Below are 16,336 nucleotides of genomic sequence, written 5' to 3' on the forward strand. Positions count from 1 at the left end.
CATCAGTAGTTCAATAAATTTGGATTGCCATGCAAGGGCTTGCATTACAGTTATATACTACTTGAATGTCTTGTGTTTTGGTAGTGCTAGTAAATACTGATTTTTAAATCTTGCACAGTGCAGATTCATACATTTTTAGGATGAAAAGGACCCATCATGACTTTGTCTTCTGACAAATACATGCCATAGATACTTCTTCTACTGATATCCCATGTGCTGGGGTGGATGAATTTCTGATTGAATTTCCACTTGAGAGTTTTGGAGTTGGAATATTCCAAGTTGTACCTTAAGGGAGAGACTAACAGGAAAAAAAGATCTGTCCTCAAAGGTTAGGCTATCAGTGGCTGTTTGGGGATTTGAAAATATGTTGCCTGCTAATTTCCTTCTTTTCAGGAAGAATCCATTGCTAAAATTGACTTAGTGTAGGTTAAAAAAAAAAATTCCTCTTGGGAGAAAATAAGATTTTTCTGCATGATCAAACCATATTTCAAGGAAATGTGCAGAAGAGCATTCTTGCAGTATTGAGTGTAGAGTTTTGCAGACTTGAAATATCTGCTAGCAGTGTTGGACTGCAAAGTGGAATGTGTGGACTGTAGATGATTTCCTGATCTTGGCTGTGCTGCTGAAAATTGATGTCACACCCAAATTCTTGGTCCCTCCTGTTTCTCTGGCACAAAATTATCAGAGCTGCTTCTAATCCTGCAAATTCAATCAGATTAGGTTAGCTAATACCAGTAAGATTTGAGATTAGTTTATGTTGCCCAAAGTGAATTGAGGAGCCCAGCTGATCTTTCCTGCTCGCAGTTTCATCAGTCATCACCATTGCTTGATGGAGGTAATACATTCTCTCATTCTGCAGTCAGATGTAGACTGAAACTCCTTTTCATTTATCACTGGAAACCAAAATGTGTGGTTGATGATCCCCATAAATACCTTTTTGGCATCCTGATTGGTCTTCAGGGTGGATGAGACTGGGCACTGGATGCTCTAGGATTTTTTTTCATTAGCTACTTTCCTCCTTGATGAGCTAATCAGTATTTTTCTTCCCTTCATTTTCAATCTCCACTTATTTAGGTCTTCTAATACTTGTATGTCCCAGTTGTCCTTCGGTTGGTCATCTGCTTAATGTGTTTCTTTTCCAGGCAGCTGTACAAATGCCATTTTGTGGGAGGGAGAGGAAATTCTTTGATAGTATCAGAGAGGGGACCCTGGTCTCAGTGTCCAGCCAAAGAGTGCTGATTATGGGGAACATCAGACTTTGTCCTGAAAGCTCTCTACTGAAGCATTCTTGATTGCTCTGTGGAATAGTGAATGTACAGTTACTCAGCATTAGAGGCAATCAGTTTGAGCAAACCCCAGTGAAGTAAAAATCTTCAGGAACTCTAGGCTTTAGCACCTAAAGACTGTGTTCAAAATTGAAATACATTCTCCCTCCAGCCACCTAAGTTTAGAATTTCAGCCAGGTCTGTAAAGCCAAGGCATCATAACCCAGGTAATACCTAAACCCCAGTGTTTTTCTCCTTGAAAACTTAGGCAAGCCTCAAGGGAGCAGTGCCCTGGTTGTTAAAGGGAAGATGCTGAAGAAATGATGGACGTGATGCTAAAGGAAAAGCACGTGGAAGAGTTTTCTTCTTGTCTTAAGTAACAGCAGCAGAAGAAGCTGTGCCTGCTGAGGAAGTGAACATCCAGTTCCCCACAGGAATTGGAACTATGTAAGCAGTTACCAGTTCTAGAAAAGAATCCTCTCTGCTGAAATGTTTTGAAGGAACTTTTCCCTTTTCTCCAGGACTAACTGCTTTGCGTACCAACGCTTTCAGAAGTGCACACTGAGCCACTTGTACAGAAGCTATAGAACACTTCTCATAAAGCTTTGGATGGAAACATGCATCATGCCTGGGTTTGAACAACCAATGCAGTTTTCCTAATTCTCAGTGTTAATACACAGCTATTACTGCTTGTAAAGTTAGTTTGTGCTTCCCAGTGCACACACAAAAAGGTTGTGACTGCTTTATTTCTACCCTGACCTGAAATTGGTACATGGCAGTATTTAAATGTCTGAGCTCTCAATGATAAAAGTAATGTTTGTGTCCTGAAATATAGAAGTATTTAATGGAATTGCACTCTTCCTAGGAGGACTCTTTCCTCCCAGTATGACTTTCAATTAATACCTTGTTCCTGATGTCCTTTTTCATTCTCAAATTGATCCTGTAAAACAAATGTCTGCTTGCCTAACTTAAAAGAATATTTTGAGATACTGCAGGATGCTTTCAGATGACCAAATGAGATGTCCAAACTGTGAGCTCAAACTACTTTTGCTCTTCTGCATAAGAAAACATAACTTCTGGGGGAAAAAAACCCACAAAACTATTGTACAGTTAGTTATTAAGTTTGTTTCATATAATATGTACTGATAACTGCAATGGTAGACATGAGAGGTGGGAGGAGTTTGGAATTTGGATTAAACTGCATTTTTCTTCTATTGTAAATAGATTTGCTGTTTCTGCATAGGTGAATACTAAAGATGAGGATTTTCTTCTTTCAGAATGCTGTAAACAAACTATGGATGAATCAAATGTGATGATTTTTTTTTTCCCAAAAAAGTTTTCTCATCTTAGCCAGTTTGGGGAATAAGTTAGAGGGGCTAAAAATTACCACAATTATGTGCTAGTTGTAGATACACTTCAGTTTAGACATATAGAAAGTTATTTCTAGATGTGAATGATGAGAAGTAGTCTTTATACAGCAGGCTGTAGCCTGTCATTGTACTGTGAAGATGCATCCACTAAGGCTTTTTGTCCAGTTTTAAACTGCTGCCCCAACAGCAATAGGCTATACTTCAATTCACAGCTTTTATTTTGCCTCTGTATGGGGGAGGAGAATAAAAGCAGAGAATAAGTTGCTCAAATATGTAACAAAAGGCAGGTGTTGGTAGTTCTTTAAGGTAGCATTAGAGAAGCAGAGCTCTTCATCAAATTAGGCTCTTCTTTCTGAGTCTCAAGCATCTTATGCTTTTCTTTTGAAGGTTTACCAACAACATGAAGGTTCTTAAAACCTAATTTATCTTCTCTGGAATGATACTTAACTTTTGTCACAAGCTTTACATTCGTGGTCTGAAACTATAAGCAAAGTTGTTTCCTAGTCTTGATTTAGTTCTTGGGTGTTGCAGTGTCTGGGCTTCAAACAACAGTTAAATGTGGATTTTGCCTTGGGTTTTTTCCTTTTTTTTCCCCCTTCTTTTTTTCCTATGTTGTTTTTTTCCCTTCTTAGTTTTTTGTTTTGTTTTTTTTCTTGGTGTTGGTTGGTTTTGCCTCCCTCCCTCTTTTTTTTTTTTTCCTTGGTGTTTCAAGAGGTTATTTTTTAGGTTTGGGATTTCTTTTTTTTTTAAATATCCTCCAAAACAGTTTTGTTTTGGAGTTTTTGAATCAGCAAGCAGCTGATGTTCTCTAGTGAACATGCAGGAATGTCTTTGTAATTCCACTGTACTTACTTCAGCCTCAAGCAACATTAGTTCTGCTGAACAGCAAGCTTCAAGAGCTTCATCATCTTAGGAAGCTTCACTGCCACCAAGATTTTTTTTTTCTTTGAGGTTTTTCTGGGGTGAACTAAACTACCACATACTCCATTCAAAAGGCATTCTAATTTGGAATCAGTACCTGTAATGTCTTTTGTCTACCATAAACTTGGAGGGAGGGAGCCTCTCTGTAGTCTTGAATAGTGAGTGAACAAGTTATAGTTCCATCTTTTGTTGATGTACTTCACCTTTTCATGCTGTGTGGCATTTTTACCTTATACTTCTAAATCTAACAGGGAGGAGTCAATAACTTCATTCCCCCACTAAGCACCAAAACATTTATGTGAAATCCCAGCTCTCCTAACCTGGGTGTACTGCTTGTAACATGCCCAATAACAACAAAAGACCCTTGGCACTGCTGTCCAGATTTTCAGACAAATAAAATGAGTTATAAATGTGGCTCTTTTTCTTTTTTTTAATAAAAAAGGTTAGCTGAGGAGTAGGCATGGGAATCTTACTTGTTTAGGGTAACAGTGCAGCAAGCATTCATTTGAGAGTCAGTATGGGTATTTTAATACTAAGCATACAGAAACACTTCAGTTTTTCAGTTCAGGAATTCTTGAGATTGGCTTAAGAAATAAGTTTCTTTATCACAGAATTGTCAGGAAGGGACCTCAAGGATCACCTAGTTCCAACCCCCTGACCTGGGCAGGGACACCTTGCACTATATCAGGCTGCCCTGAGCTACATCCAGCCTGGCCTTAAAAACTTCCACGGATGAGGCTTCTGCCACCTTCCTGGGCAACCTGTTCCAGTGTCTCACCACCCTTATGGTGAAGAACTTTTCTAACATCTAATCTAAATCTCCCCTCCTCCAGTGTGGATCCATTCCCCCCCAGTCCTATCATTCCCTGACACCCTAAAAAGTCTCTCCCCAGCTTTCTTGTAGCTCCCTTCAGATACTGGAAGGCCACAAGAAAGTCTCCTTGGAGCATTTTCTTCTCCAAACTGAACAATCCCAACTCTCTCAACCTGTTCTCATAGGAGAGGAGCTCCAGCTCTCTGCTCATCCTCGTGGCCCTTCTCTGGACATTAAACAAGTGAAAATTACACATTTCGAGGAATGCATTTCACCTAAGAAAAGATGATCTGAAGCAGGAGCTTTCCTCCTTGCTGTACAAAAAGGCCAGGTATAAGCAGGGGTTCCGCGATTTTCTTCATAGTGAATGCAGTTGTGCTGCTGTCACACATTGCCTAAGAACTTTGCTGTGCTCTTCCTTTTGATAGTTCTGAATTTAAGACACTAATTTTCTGTGTGCAGGTGCCAGGATGATTAAGGGACTGGAGCATGTGCCCAGTGAGGAGAGACTGAGAGCCATGGGGTGTTTAAGTCTGGAGAAGAGAAGACTGAGAGGGGATTTAATCAATGTTTATAAGTATCTGAGTGTCAAGAGGGAGGGGACAGGCTCTGCTCCATTGCACCCTGTGATAGGACAACAGCACAAGGAGGTTGCACCTCAACATGAGGAGGATCTTTTTCACTCTGAGGGTCACACCAGTGGAACAGGCTGCCCAGGGAGGTTGTGGAGTCTCCTTCTCTGGAGACTTTCCAGCCCCATCTAGATGTGTTCCTGTGTGACCTGTGCTGGATTCTCTCGTCCTGCTCTGGCAGGGGGCACACTTGATGATCTTCAAAGGGCCCTTCCAAACCCTAACATCCTGTAATCCTATGATCATGTATGCAGCTTAGCAATCCACTAGAGTAATTGATTGGATTTGATTTGTGAGCTGTTTATATTAAATATAAACATCTTGTAAAGCATAACTGGAGTTTTGAGTTAGTTGACTTGATTGATCTGGTATATCCTGAACTTAGTTCATCCTATAAACCCTGCTAACTTCACAGAAAGCTAGTAGGGAGCAGAGGAATCTCAGGCATTGGTGATAGATAAGCCATGTTTCTGTGATAGTCATGCTAGCTCCTGAGTTGTTTTCACTTGTCCTGCCTCTAAGCATGGGGTGTTAGTATCCCTTGTGATATTCTGACAACATGGCTGCAGTTGGATCAATGTTGATGCAGTTGGAACAATGTTGATGCAGATACCTGGATTTTTCATTTTTAGCTACAAATTTAATTTCAGAGTCCTTCATATCAGTGAAAAAACCCTGCATTCCCTTCTCCTTTTTGGAAGTGGAAGATGCTTTCTGGGTTTATTTTTTCCTTTTCCCCCTCCTGCCCCAAATTCCCTTCTCCTTAGCATCCCGTTTCATATTTACCTAGTTAACAACCTCCTGTCCTGACAACACATCTCCAGGTTTTTGCCTTGTTCCACCACCTTGCCCCCTTACTGCAGACAACTTGAAGCCTCTAAGGTGCATCCCCAGCCTCCACTTAAAGAAGCCATACGCACTAAGACAAGTTCTTTCTTTCTTTCCTTTACAGGGTTGTTTTGTTTTTACAACATGCATGCATGCATGTGCCCTCTTGATTTCAGCCTTAATTCTTTTGCTTTGTTCTTACCTGTCATTGCTTTGAATAAACTTGAGGCAGCAGGCAAAGGAAGCATTTTCTCTGTCACTATTCCATCATTTGTTTATGCTCCTCTGCTCTGAGGAACACCTCACCTGAGAATGCAAGAGTGAAACAAGATGCTAATGTGTGCATCACTGCATTTCCTCACTGCCCCACAGGGGAAATAATGTTACTACACCTTTGGGAGGATGTGTTGAGAGGTCAATGCTATTAAATATGTAGTGCTGAACTAGGATATAGCAGTTCCTTTAACATTCTTTTTATTGAAGATTGTTACTTTCAATTCTGCTTTCATGATAGTCTACAAGATATGATAACTGTTTGGTTTGGTTTTGTTGTTTTCAGATCCAGAGTTACATTTCCTGAATTGATTACTCCCAAGGGGCCACCTGCTTGCTTCTGTTCTTGCATACCCAACCTTCATCAGGCTTCTCAGCTGCCTTCTTGTGAAGACTTCTGAGGTTATGCTCTCTGGCAGTTTCAATAAGATATCAGGCTTGGGTGCCATGGTAATTTATCAACATAGAATCATAGAATTGTTAGGGTTGGAAGGGACCTCAAGGATCATCTAGTTCCAAATCCCCTGCCATGGACAGGGACTCCTCACACTACATTAGCTTGCCCAGAGCTCCATCCCGCCTGGCTGCAAAAACCTCCAGGGATGAGGCTTCTACCACCTCCCTGGGCAACCTGTGCCAGTGTCTCACCACCCTCATGGGGAAGAATATCTCAACTTCTTAATTTCTTAAGCAAGCTATGGGACTTCAGATGATAACCTGCAGTTATGTTGCCTTTTGCAGCTGTTTTCAGATGTGTCCTTTTGCATGAGGAATTTAAATGCCTAATTTGATCAAAATACACCCTTGTAGCTGTAGCCTCAAATACAGCAGAGCACTTGCAAGTGATTTAGGACTGGGGGGTGTGGAGCAAAAGCAGAAGTGGGTAGATGCAGATTGGATGTTAGGAAGAAATTCCACCAGGGAGGTGGTGGAAGCCTCATCCCTGGAGGTTTTGAAGGCCAGGCTGGATGTGGCTCTGGGCAACCTGATGTAGTGTGAGGTGTCCCTGCCCATGGCAGGGGGGTTGGAACTGGATGATCCTTGAAGTCTCTTCCAGCCCTGACAATTCTGTGATTCCTTGACTGCAGTGAAAATGCCATTTGGCCAGTTTTCCTTATGCTAGAGCACAAGTAGTTATTTTTACTGGTAAGAGAGTAGCAATAGTCAAAAGGTTTGTAACATACACTGTGGGGAGGAAGGGATGAGACATTTCCGTAACTTCGTTAGGACTGAGTGATCCTACGCGCCTGGTACTGTGTTACCTCCTCCAAGTTGGTGGTAGCAGTCTGAGTTACGTTGGGAGAAAAAGAGGAAGAGAAACCGACTCAAGGTTGTAAAGTGGTGAAAATAAGCTCCAGCTTAGCGTGTGTACAAACTCACTGCCCGTCAGGTTAGTCCTCTGTACAAGGCGACTAACTAGATAGCACTGGAAACTTCGGAACTAGGAAGCTTTACTAAGGCTTATCCCGTACCAAGGGATCCCACCGCCCCGGGCACTGACAGAGGACCTCAGCCATCGGCCGGTGGCAGCTGCCGCCGGAGCACAGCGGGACAGCGTTGGCCCGGTCTGCGCGGCGGCCTGACAGGCCTTGGCTGCCCTCAACCGAGCCCAGTGCGGCCCTTCCCGCCCGGCCTGCCCCGAGGCCGCTTGCGGGCGGCGCCTAGCGGGCGGGGGCCATCCCTGCCCAGCCCAGCCCAGCCCAGCCCAGGGCGGTACCAGCAGCGGCGCATGCGCGGCTTGCCGCTCCGCCGCCTCCCCACCCCCGCGGGCGGAAGTTGGTTCTTCTGCTTCCGGGGGGCTCGGCCGGCTCCAGCGGCGGCGGGAACGCTTGAGCCCCGGCTGTGCTGGGCCGGACGCCGCCATGGACAGGTGGGCGGCGCGGCGAGGGCAGCTTGGGGCCGGCGGATCGTTCGGGAAGGGAGTGGGGGGCCCCGCGATACGGTGTGATGTGTGACACATCCCCGTGGAGCGGCCGCGGAGGAGCGGGGAGCGGTGTGCTGACAGTGTGGGGTGGGAAACAGCAGGGCTGGACCGATCGCGGACGGGTATGGAAGGCTTTCCTGATGTCCAAAACGTCTAGATCTCTTTGATTTCTTCTGGAATGTATTTGCAGAATTGTTGGTTGCCCAGGAATAGTTGAGCCAGGCTTTCTCAGGGTGCTCTACAGACAGGTCTTCCTGGACAGTCCCGGCTGCGGCCTTCGCAGTCCACCTGCAGCTTCTCATTTGCATTTTTAGTAGTTTTCAACCGCTTTTTTTTACTAGTAATCTGAGTGATTTTATGTATCTGAAGGAAAAAAAAAAGTGAAATTAGTGAAATGATGTCATTCTTTCAATTTATTTTTTCAGTTGAAATCTTAATTTTATGCTGTTGTATCTTTAAATAGCTCTTTTTTTTAATAAGTAAACACCTCTTGTGGTGTTGGCGTAACAAAGTGTGGGATTGCAGGCAAATGCATTTTCTTGAGCTGTTGAGAGTAGAATCATAGAATAGTTTGGGTTGGAAGAGGCCTTCAAAGGTCATCTAGTCCAGTCCCCCTGATCCATTAGATCAGGTTTCCCAGAGCCCTGTCAAGCCTGACATTGGATATCTCCAGGGATGTGGCCTCAACTACCTGCCTGGGCAATACTAGGGTTCTGTTGAGGAAACTGGATAGCAGTACTAGAACTGAGGATGATTCGACTCGTGTTTAAGTTATTAGTTGTGCATTTACTTGGAGCAGGAAAGACAAAGTCTCTGTTTATCTGCTTGGATTTCCTTGCTTACTTGGTGCCTGTGTTGCTGTTCCCCAGAAATGGTTTTACAGACTTGTCATCCCCCTGTGATGCAGACATGGCTAGACCTGCATGGAAGCCAAGCTCTCAGAAAAAAGTTTCTAGTATCCTTTTTCTTTCAAGACTTCAGTCGTTGCTTGCTGTGTTCACGAGGTGCATGTATTTATCATGGCTTTGATTTTGAGCATGCCAAGAATGGTTTTCAAATATACTGTGAATTACTCTGTAACTTAGTTTTATACCTGTTTAAAGTGCAGATCACAGGATCACAAGATGTTAGGGGTTGAAAGGAACCTCTGGAGGTCTTCAGATCATGTAGCATAAAGCAGCTCCTTATGGGGCAAAAGTATTCTCTTTGATCTAACCAGTTACGAGGAGTGAGAAGCCCCTGACTTGTTGTGCTTATATTTCTGTGCTTTACTTTGCACTATCCCTTTTAGCTCTACAGCCTTATGAACGAGACTTGATGAATGCTTGACTTTTACAGACAAAATGTGTAATCCTCATAACATTTGAGTTACAGCAAAATGTTTTTCCTTTCTAAGCATTCACAGTCATTTGGAATAGAGCCAAAGTTATGTTCAGGAGAATGTTTCTTAACTTACTTAATCAGTTCTTGCATCCCTGGATGACACCTCTGGAAACATGACACCCAGAGGCCGGTTGCTGTCCCAAACTCCTGGTTCACTGCTTCGCCAGCCAGGTAAGACTGCTTGCTTTCTAAGAATTATATGATTAGATTTCATCATTAATTAAATTTCATAAGGAGGAAGGCAGGGACACACCATAGTGGGCCCTGTGGAAGGCTGCATGTTGATGAGGGAATTGGAGTGTCTTACATCTGAGGAGAGGCTGAGAAGGGCCAGGATTGTTTAGCCTGGGAAAGAAGGCTTAAGTGGATTTTAAAGTAGAAATGGGTAGATTCAGATTGAATGTTAGGAAAAAATTCTTCACCATGAGGGTGGTGGTGAGACACTGGCACAGGTTGCCCAGGGAGATGGTAGAAACCTCATCTCTGGAGGTTTTTAAGGCCAGGCTGGATGTGGCTGTGAGCAACCTGCTGTAGTGTGAGGTGTCCCTGCCCATGGCATGGGGATTGGAAGTGGATGATCCTTGAGGTCCCTTCCAACCCTGACAATTCTGTGATTCTATGATCTTGTCAATGTACGTAAATACCTGATGGGACGGAGTAAAAAGACAACCAGGCTCTTCTTGGTAATACCCAGTGAAAAAACAAGAGACACTAGGCACAACGTTATACATATATATATATATATATATATATATATATATGTATCTATGTTCTGTTTAAATGTCAGAAAAAGCTTTTTTACTGTAAGGGTGATTAAACAGTAGAACTCACTGCCCAGATGTTCTGTAGGGTCTCTGTCCTTAGAGGTCCTTAACAACCTTTCCTAGCTGACACTGCTTTGGAGGGGGTGAGGGTAGAGCAGAAAGAAGCAAGTTATGTCTCCATTAGGTTGGTTTGTCTCCTTGTGTGATGGAGCAGAATTTCATAAATACTTTGGTCTCCATTACAGGATTTCCATTGGAGCTCCTTGCTAGAGAAGAGTGGCCTTAAATACTTCTTTTCAGAAAAGTCTCTCTCTCTTTCAGCTACTGCACTAACTCGAAGCTCCATGAAGCCATCAGATATGTCTGCCATCCTGGGAACAGGAGGAAAATCTGTAATTCTATCAAATTCTGGACTTTTCAGCAATATGTCAATGGTAAGATGCTGTTGTTAGACCACCTTTTCCCTCTTCTGTTCCTATAAAACTTACAAGAAATTACATGAACCTCTCTATTCTGCCCTGGTGAGACCACACCTGGAATACTGCATCCAGTTTTGGGCTCCCCAGTTGAAGAGAGACAGAGACCTGCTGGAGAGAGTCCAAGGGAGAGCCAGGAGGATGCTTAGGGGACTTGAGCATCTCCCTGTGAAGAGAGACTGAGAGCCCTGGGGCTGTTTAGTCTGCAGAAGAGAAGGCTGAGAGGGGATCTGATCAATGTCTCTCAATAGCTGAGGGCTGGGGGTCAAGTGGAGGGGGCCAGGCTCTTTTGGGTTGTGCACAGCAATAAGCCAAGGACCAATGGAGACAAACTTGGACATAGAAGATTTCAGCTCAACATGAGGAGAAACTTCTTTACAGTGTGGGTGCCAGAGCACTGGAAGAGGCTGGCCAGGGAGTTTGTGGAGTCTCCTTCTCTGGAGACTTTCAAGGCCCATCTGGATGTGTTGCTGTGTGACCTGTGCTGGATTCTCTGGTCCTGCTCTGGCAGGGGGGTTGGACTGGAAGATCTCCAGAGGTCCCTTCCAACCTCTGATACACTGTGATACATGCTTACAGTGTTTCAATGCTCTTTGCATCAAGGATAAACTCTGGGTGGTAGAAGCTTGCTGGTACCAGTATTACTGCTTGCTACTAGTAGTATTTATTAGTTTTGTTCTTTGGGATGACGCATTAAGAAAATAATAGAAGGTTTTAAGGACCTGGTAACTACACCATGTGAGTTAAGCCAACCCTTGTCTCATCAGCTTGTGAGTGCAAAAATCCTGACTTTGCTTGGTTTCACATTCTTCAAAGACAGTTGCTCTATGTCAGCAAGTTAAATCTTCAGAATTCTTCTTATTTTAGCACTCTTCCAGGAGTAGGCTTCACTTGGATGTTTGGACTTCAAAGAACAAGCACTTCTGATGGCTTTTCAGATGACGTTAATGAACTTCTACTGTAATGCCTTTGGAAAAACACTCATTAGAAAAGCTATCAGTAGGGACATCTGAAGTGTTTTATCTCTGTTTATTTTAAAATTAACTCAAAGCAATTGTCTTCTATGTGCATTTTAATTTCTTCTCCATTCTAGTTGTTTCTCTAGTTTGTTACAGCCAGTTTTTTTTTTTCCCTTTGAATTATCGAGTTCTGGGGCGTGGTTGATCAACAGCTCTTAGCAGTGGCATTTTTCTTCTGATTCCTTCTCCATTGTATTTGTTTCTCTAGCTTGTGACAGCCTGTTTTTTAGCCTTAAATTATCAAGTTTTGGAGCCCTGTTGATTAACAGCTCTTAGCAGTGGCACTTCTCCCCTGATTCAGAGCCTCTTATTCTGAACTAGTGTTCTATGAGTTGAGTGCATTTTAGGTTAGCATTTACTGAATCCAGTTTAGGTTAGCAGGGGGAGGCTTGGAACTGGAAAAAGCTTTCACAGGAAGACATTGGAAAAAAGGACTTAAAATTGTGTCTTATGGAAATTTACTTGCTGATAGATAAGAACACTCCTCAGCCATTTTTGTATTTCCCACAGAGACCTGATAGGATTTTACTGGAACTGAGTTTCTTGTCATTTTTATGCTGCAGTCAGAGTGCATTCTGTGTTCTGGTCAGATAGAGGACAATAATCACAGAACTACAGAATGGTGGGAATTGGAAGGTGTCCTGGTTTGAGGCAAGAGAGATCCTCTGTTGCCCCGAGAGGGACAAAAGAATGACACTCACACAGACAGATTGGAGAGTGATGGAAAGTTTAAATGGAAAAGCAACTGGTGAAACTACAGAAAAACTACAAAGCATAGTGGCAAAGATATCCCAAGGCATAGAGAGTCCCTTACACAACACCCAAAGGCCTCCCAGTTCTTCCCTTCTCCCCACTTGAGGGTATACCCAAAACCCCCAGGGCTCTTTCTTCACCCCCCACTGCTAGGCTGGTCTCAGGCTGGCCAGGTCTGAGACTGCCCCCCCCCCCCACTTTCTCCTCCTGGCATTAGGCCTAGACAGGCGTAGGAGGCCTTGGATACTCCCCCACCATTACCTGATAGAGAGCATCTCCCACGGGGGCAGAGAGGGAGGAAAGAGGAGGAGAGTGACTTTGCAGGTGGATTGATAGGGGGCAGGATTTCTGGGTGGAAATAGACTGATTCCTGTGTTCACCTTACGGGGTTGGACGCTCGGGACACCAGAGGTGTAACTGATGTGGCAGTAACAGGAGGCACCCAGCCTGAACTGCCACAGAAGGGACCTCTGCAGATCATCTAGTCCAGATCAGGTCACACAGGAATGTGCTGAGGTGGTTTTTGAAAGTCTCCCAAACAGGAGACTCCACAAACTCTTTGGGAAGCTTCTCCCAGTGCTCTCTCACTGTCAAAGAAGCTTCCCCTCATGTTCAGATGGAACTTCCTGTGTTCCCGTTTGTGCCTCTTGCCCCTTGTCCTGTCACTGGGCTCCACTGAAAAGAGTCTGGCCCCACCCTCTTGACACCTGCCCTTTAGATATTGATAATCATTGATAAGATCCACTTTCAGTCTTCTCTAGGCTAAAGAGCCACAAATTGCTCAGCCTTTCTGTGTAAGAGAGATGCCCCAGTTGCAGTTATCCAGCTCCTACTTCTTGTTGTAGCCCTTCACTGGACTCTCTCCAGTAGTACCTTGTTTCTCTCAAACTGGGGAGCCTAGCATAATACTCCAGAAGTGGCTTAACTAGGGCAGAGGAGGAGGGATAATGTCCCTCAACCTGCTGGCAACACTCTTCTTAATCCACCCCAGGACACCCTTTGCCTTCTTGGCCACACTGCTAGGTCATGGTTAACTTCTTGTCTTCCAGGACTCTTCAGCTCTTTCTCTGCAAAGCTCCATTCCAGCAGGGCAGCCCCTAGCCTATGTTGGTGTGTGTGGTGTTATTCCTCCCCTGGTGCAGACCTTTGCCTTTGTTGAATGTCATTAGGTTCCTCTCTCCCCAGCTCCCCAGCCTGTCCAGGCCTTGCTGAATGGCAGCACAGCCTTCTGATCTGTCAGACACTCCTCCCAGAGCAGTACCATCAGCTTCTTAACAGCTTTCAGTGCCGACACTGCAAGGTGGAGGCTGAATCACAGTCCTGCCGCTGTGGGTCACCAGCGGATGAGATGCCTCATTTAGAGTGGTGTCTGCTATGGGAGCAGGGCTGGGAAACTATGAGTTCAGAGGAGCCAAGACATGGGGAGGTAGGGGGGTGGGTGGGTAGGTAGGTGGATGGGTAGGTAGGTAGGTGGATGGGTGGGTAGGTGGATGGGTGGGTAGGTAGGTGGATGGGTAGGTAGGTAGGTGGATGGGTAGGTAGGTGGATGGGTGGGTAGGTGGGCGGGCGGGTGGGTAGGTAGGCGGATGGGTAGGTAGGCGGATGGGTAGGTAGGCGGATGGGTAGGTAGGCGGGTGGGTGGGTAGGCAGGCGGATGGGTGGGTAGGCGGATGGGTGGGTAGGTAGGCGGATGGGTGGGTAGGTAGGTGGATGGGTAGGTAGGCGGGTGGGTGGGTGGGTGGGTAGGCGGATGGGTAGGTAGGTAGGTAGGCGGATGGGTAGGTAGGTAGGTGGGTGGGTAGGTAGGCGGATGGGTGGGTGGGTAGGCGGATGGGTAGGTAGGCGGATGGGTGGGTGGGTAGGTAGGCGGGTGGGTGGGTAGGCGGATGGGTGGGTAGGTAGGCGGATGGGTGGGTAGGTAGGTGGATGGGTAGGTAGGCGGGTGGGTGGGTGGGTGGGTAGGCGGATGGGTAGGTAGGTAGGTAGGCGGATGGGTAGGTAGGTAGGTGGGTGGGTAGGTAGGCGGATGGGTGGGTGGGTAGGCGGATGGGTAGGTAGGCGGATGGGTGGGTGGGTAGGTAGGTGGGTGGGTGGGTAGGCGGATGGGTGGGTAGGTAGGCGGATGGGTAGGTAGGCGGATGGGTGGGTAGGTAGGCGGATGGGTGGGTAGGCGGATGGGTGGGTAGGTAGGCGGATGGGTGGGTAGGTAGGTGGATGGGTAGGTAGGCGGATGGGTGGGTAGGTAGGCGGATGGGTGGGTAGGTGGATGGGTAGGTAGGCGGATGGGTGGGTAGGTAGGCGGATGGGTGGGTAGGTAGGTGGATGGGTAGGTAGGCGGATGGGTGGGTGGGTAGGTAGGCGGGTGGGTGGGTAGGCGGATGGGTAGGTAGGTAGGTAGGCGGATGGGTAGGTAGGTAGGTGGGTGGGTAGGTAGGCGGATGGGTGGGTGGGTAGGCGGATGGGTAGGTAGGCGGATGGGTGGGTGGGTAGGTAGGCGGGTGGGTGGGTAGGCGGATGGGTAGGTAGGCGGATGGGTGGGTGGGTAGGCGGATGGGTAGGTAGGTAGGTAGGCGGATGGGTGGGTAGGCGGATGGGTGGGTGGGTAGGTAGGCGGATGGGTAGGTAGGCGGGTGGGTGGGTAGGCGGATGGGTAGGTAGGTAGGCGGATGGGTAGGTAGGCGGATGGGTGGGTAGGTAGGCGGATGGGTGGGTGGGTAGGCGGGTGGGTAGGCAGGCAGATGGGTGGGTAGGTAGGCGGATGGGTGGGTAGGTAGGTGGATGGGTAGGTAGGCGGATGGGTGGGTAGGCGGATGGGTGGGTAGGCGGATGGGTGGGTAGGTAGGCGGATGGGTAGGTAGGCAGATGGGTGGGTAGGCGGATGGGTAGGTAGGTAGGCGGATGGGTAGGTAGGCGGATGGGTGGGTAGGTAGGCGGATGGGTGGGTAGGTAGGCGGATGGGTGGGTAGGTAGGCGGATGGGTGGGTGGGTAGGTAGGCGGGTGGGTGGGTAGGCGGATGGGTAGGTAGGTAGGTAGGCGGATGGGTAGGTAGGTAGGTGGGTGGGTAGGTAGGCGGATGGGTGGGTGGGTAGGCGGATGGGTAGGTAGGCGGATGGGTGGGTGGGTAGGTAGGCGGGTGGGTGGGTAGGCGGATGGGTAGGTAGGCGGATGGGTAGGTAGGTAGGTAGGCGGATGGGTAGGTAGGTAGGTAGGCGGATGGGTGGGTAGGCGGATGGGTAGGTAGGCGGGTGGGTAGGTAGGTAGGCGGATGGGTAGGTAGGCGGATGGGTGGGTAGGTAGGCGGATGGGTGGGTGGGTAGGCGGGTGGGTAGGCAGGCAGATGGGTGGGTAGGTAGGCGGATGGGTGGGTAGGTAGGTGGATGGGTAGGTAGGCGGATGGGTGGGTAGGCGGATGGGTGGGTAGGTAGGCGGATGGGTAGGTAGGCAGATGGGTGGGTAGGTAGGTGGATGGGTAGGTAGGCGGATGGGTGGGTAGGTAGGCGGGTGGGTAGGTAGGCGGATGGGTGGGTAGGTAGGTGGGTGGGTAGGTAGGCGGATGGGTAGGTAGGCGGATGGGTGGGTGGGTAGGCGGATGGGTAGGTAGGCGGATGGGTGGGTGGGTAGGCGGATGGGTAGGTAGGTAGGTAGGCGGATGGGTGGGTAGGCGGATGGGTAGGTAGGCGGGTGGTTGGGTAGGCGGATGGGTAGGTAGGTAGGCGGATGGGTAGGTAGGCGGATGGGTGGGTAGGTAGGCGGATGGGTGGGTGGGTAGGCGGGTGGGTAGGCAGGCAGATGGGTGGGTAGGTAGGCGGATGGGTGGGTAGGTAGGTGGATGGGTAGGTAGGCGGATGGGTGGGTAGGCGGATGGGTGGGTAGGTAGGCGGATGGGTAGGTAGGCGGATGGGTGGGTAGGTAG

At 47.3% G+C, this 16,336-nt stretch overlaps 1 protein-coding gene across 1 annotated transcript in view; it reads left to right on the forward strand.

The window, feature by feature from the left end:
* The first annotated feature begins 7,965 nt into the window (after nucleotides 1–7,965).
* NUP107 (nucleoporin 107) overlaps nucleotides 7,966–16,336 on the forward strand; it is a 45,029-nt gene continuing 36,658 nt past the window's right edge. The window contains exons 1-4 of the mRNA XM_054400003.1: nucleotides 7,966–7,973; nucleotides 8,897–8,982; nucleotides 9,492–9,581; nucleotides 10,496–10,608. Coding sequence (XP_054255978.1) covers nucleotides 7,966–7,973; nucleotides 8,897–8,982; nucleotides 9,492–9,581; nucleotides 10,496–10,608 — 297 coding nt within the window. The remainder of the gene's footprint in view (nucleotides 7,974–8,896; nucleotides 8,983–9,491; nucleotides 9,582–10,495; nucleotides 10,609–16,336) is intronic.

This window comes from Indicator indicator, chromosome 3, assembly GCF_027791375.1.
Source record: "Indicator indicator isolate 239-I01 chromosome 3, UM_Iind_1.1, whole genome shotgun sequence".
NCBI classification, from domain to species: Eukaryota; Metazoa; Chordata; class Aves; order Piciformes; family Indicatoridae; genus Indicator; species Indicator indicator.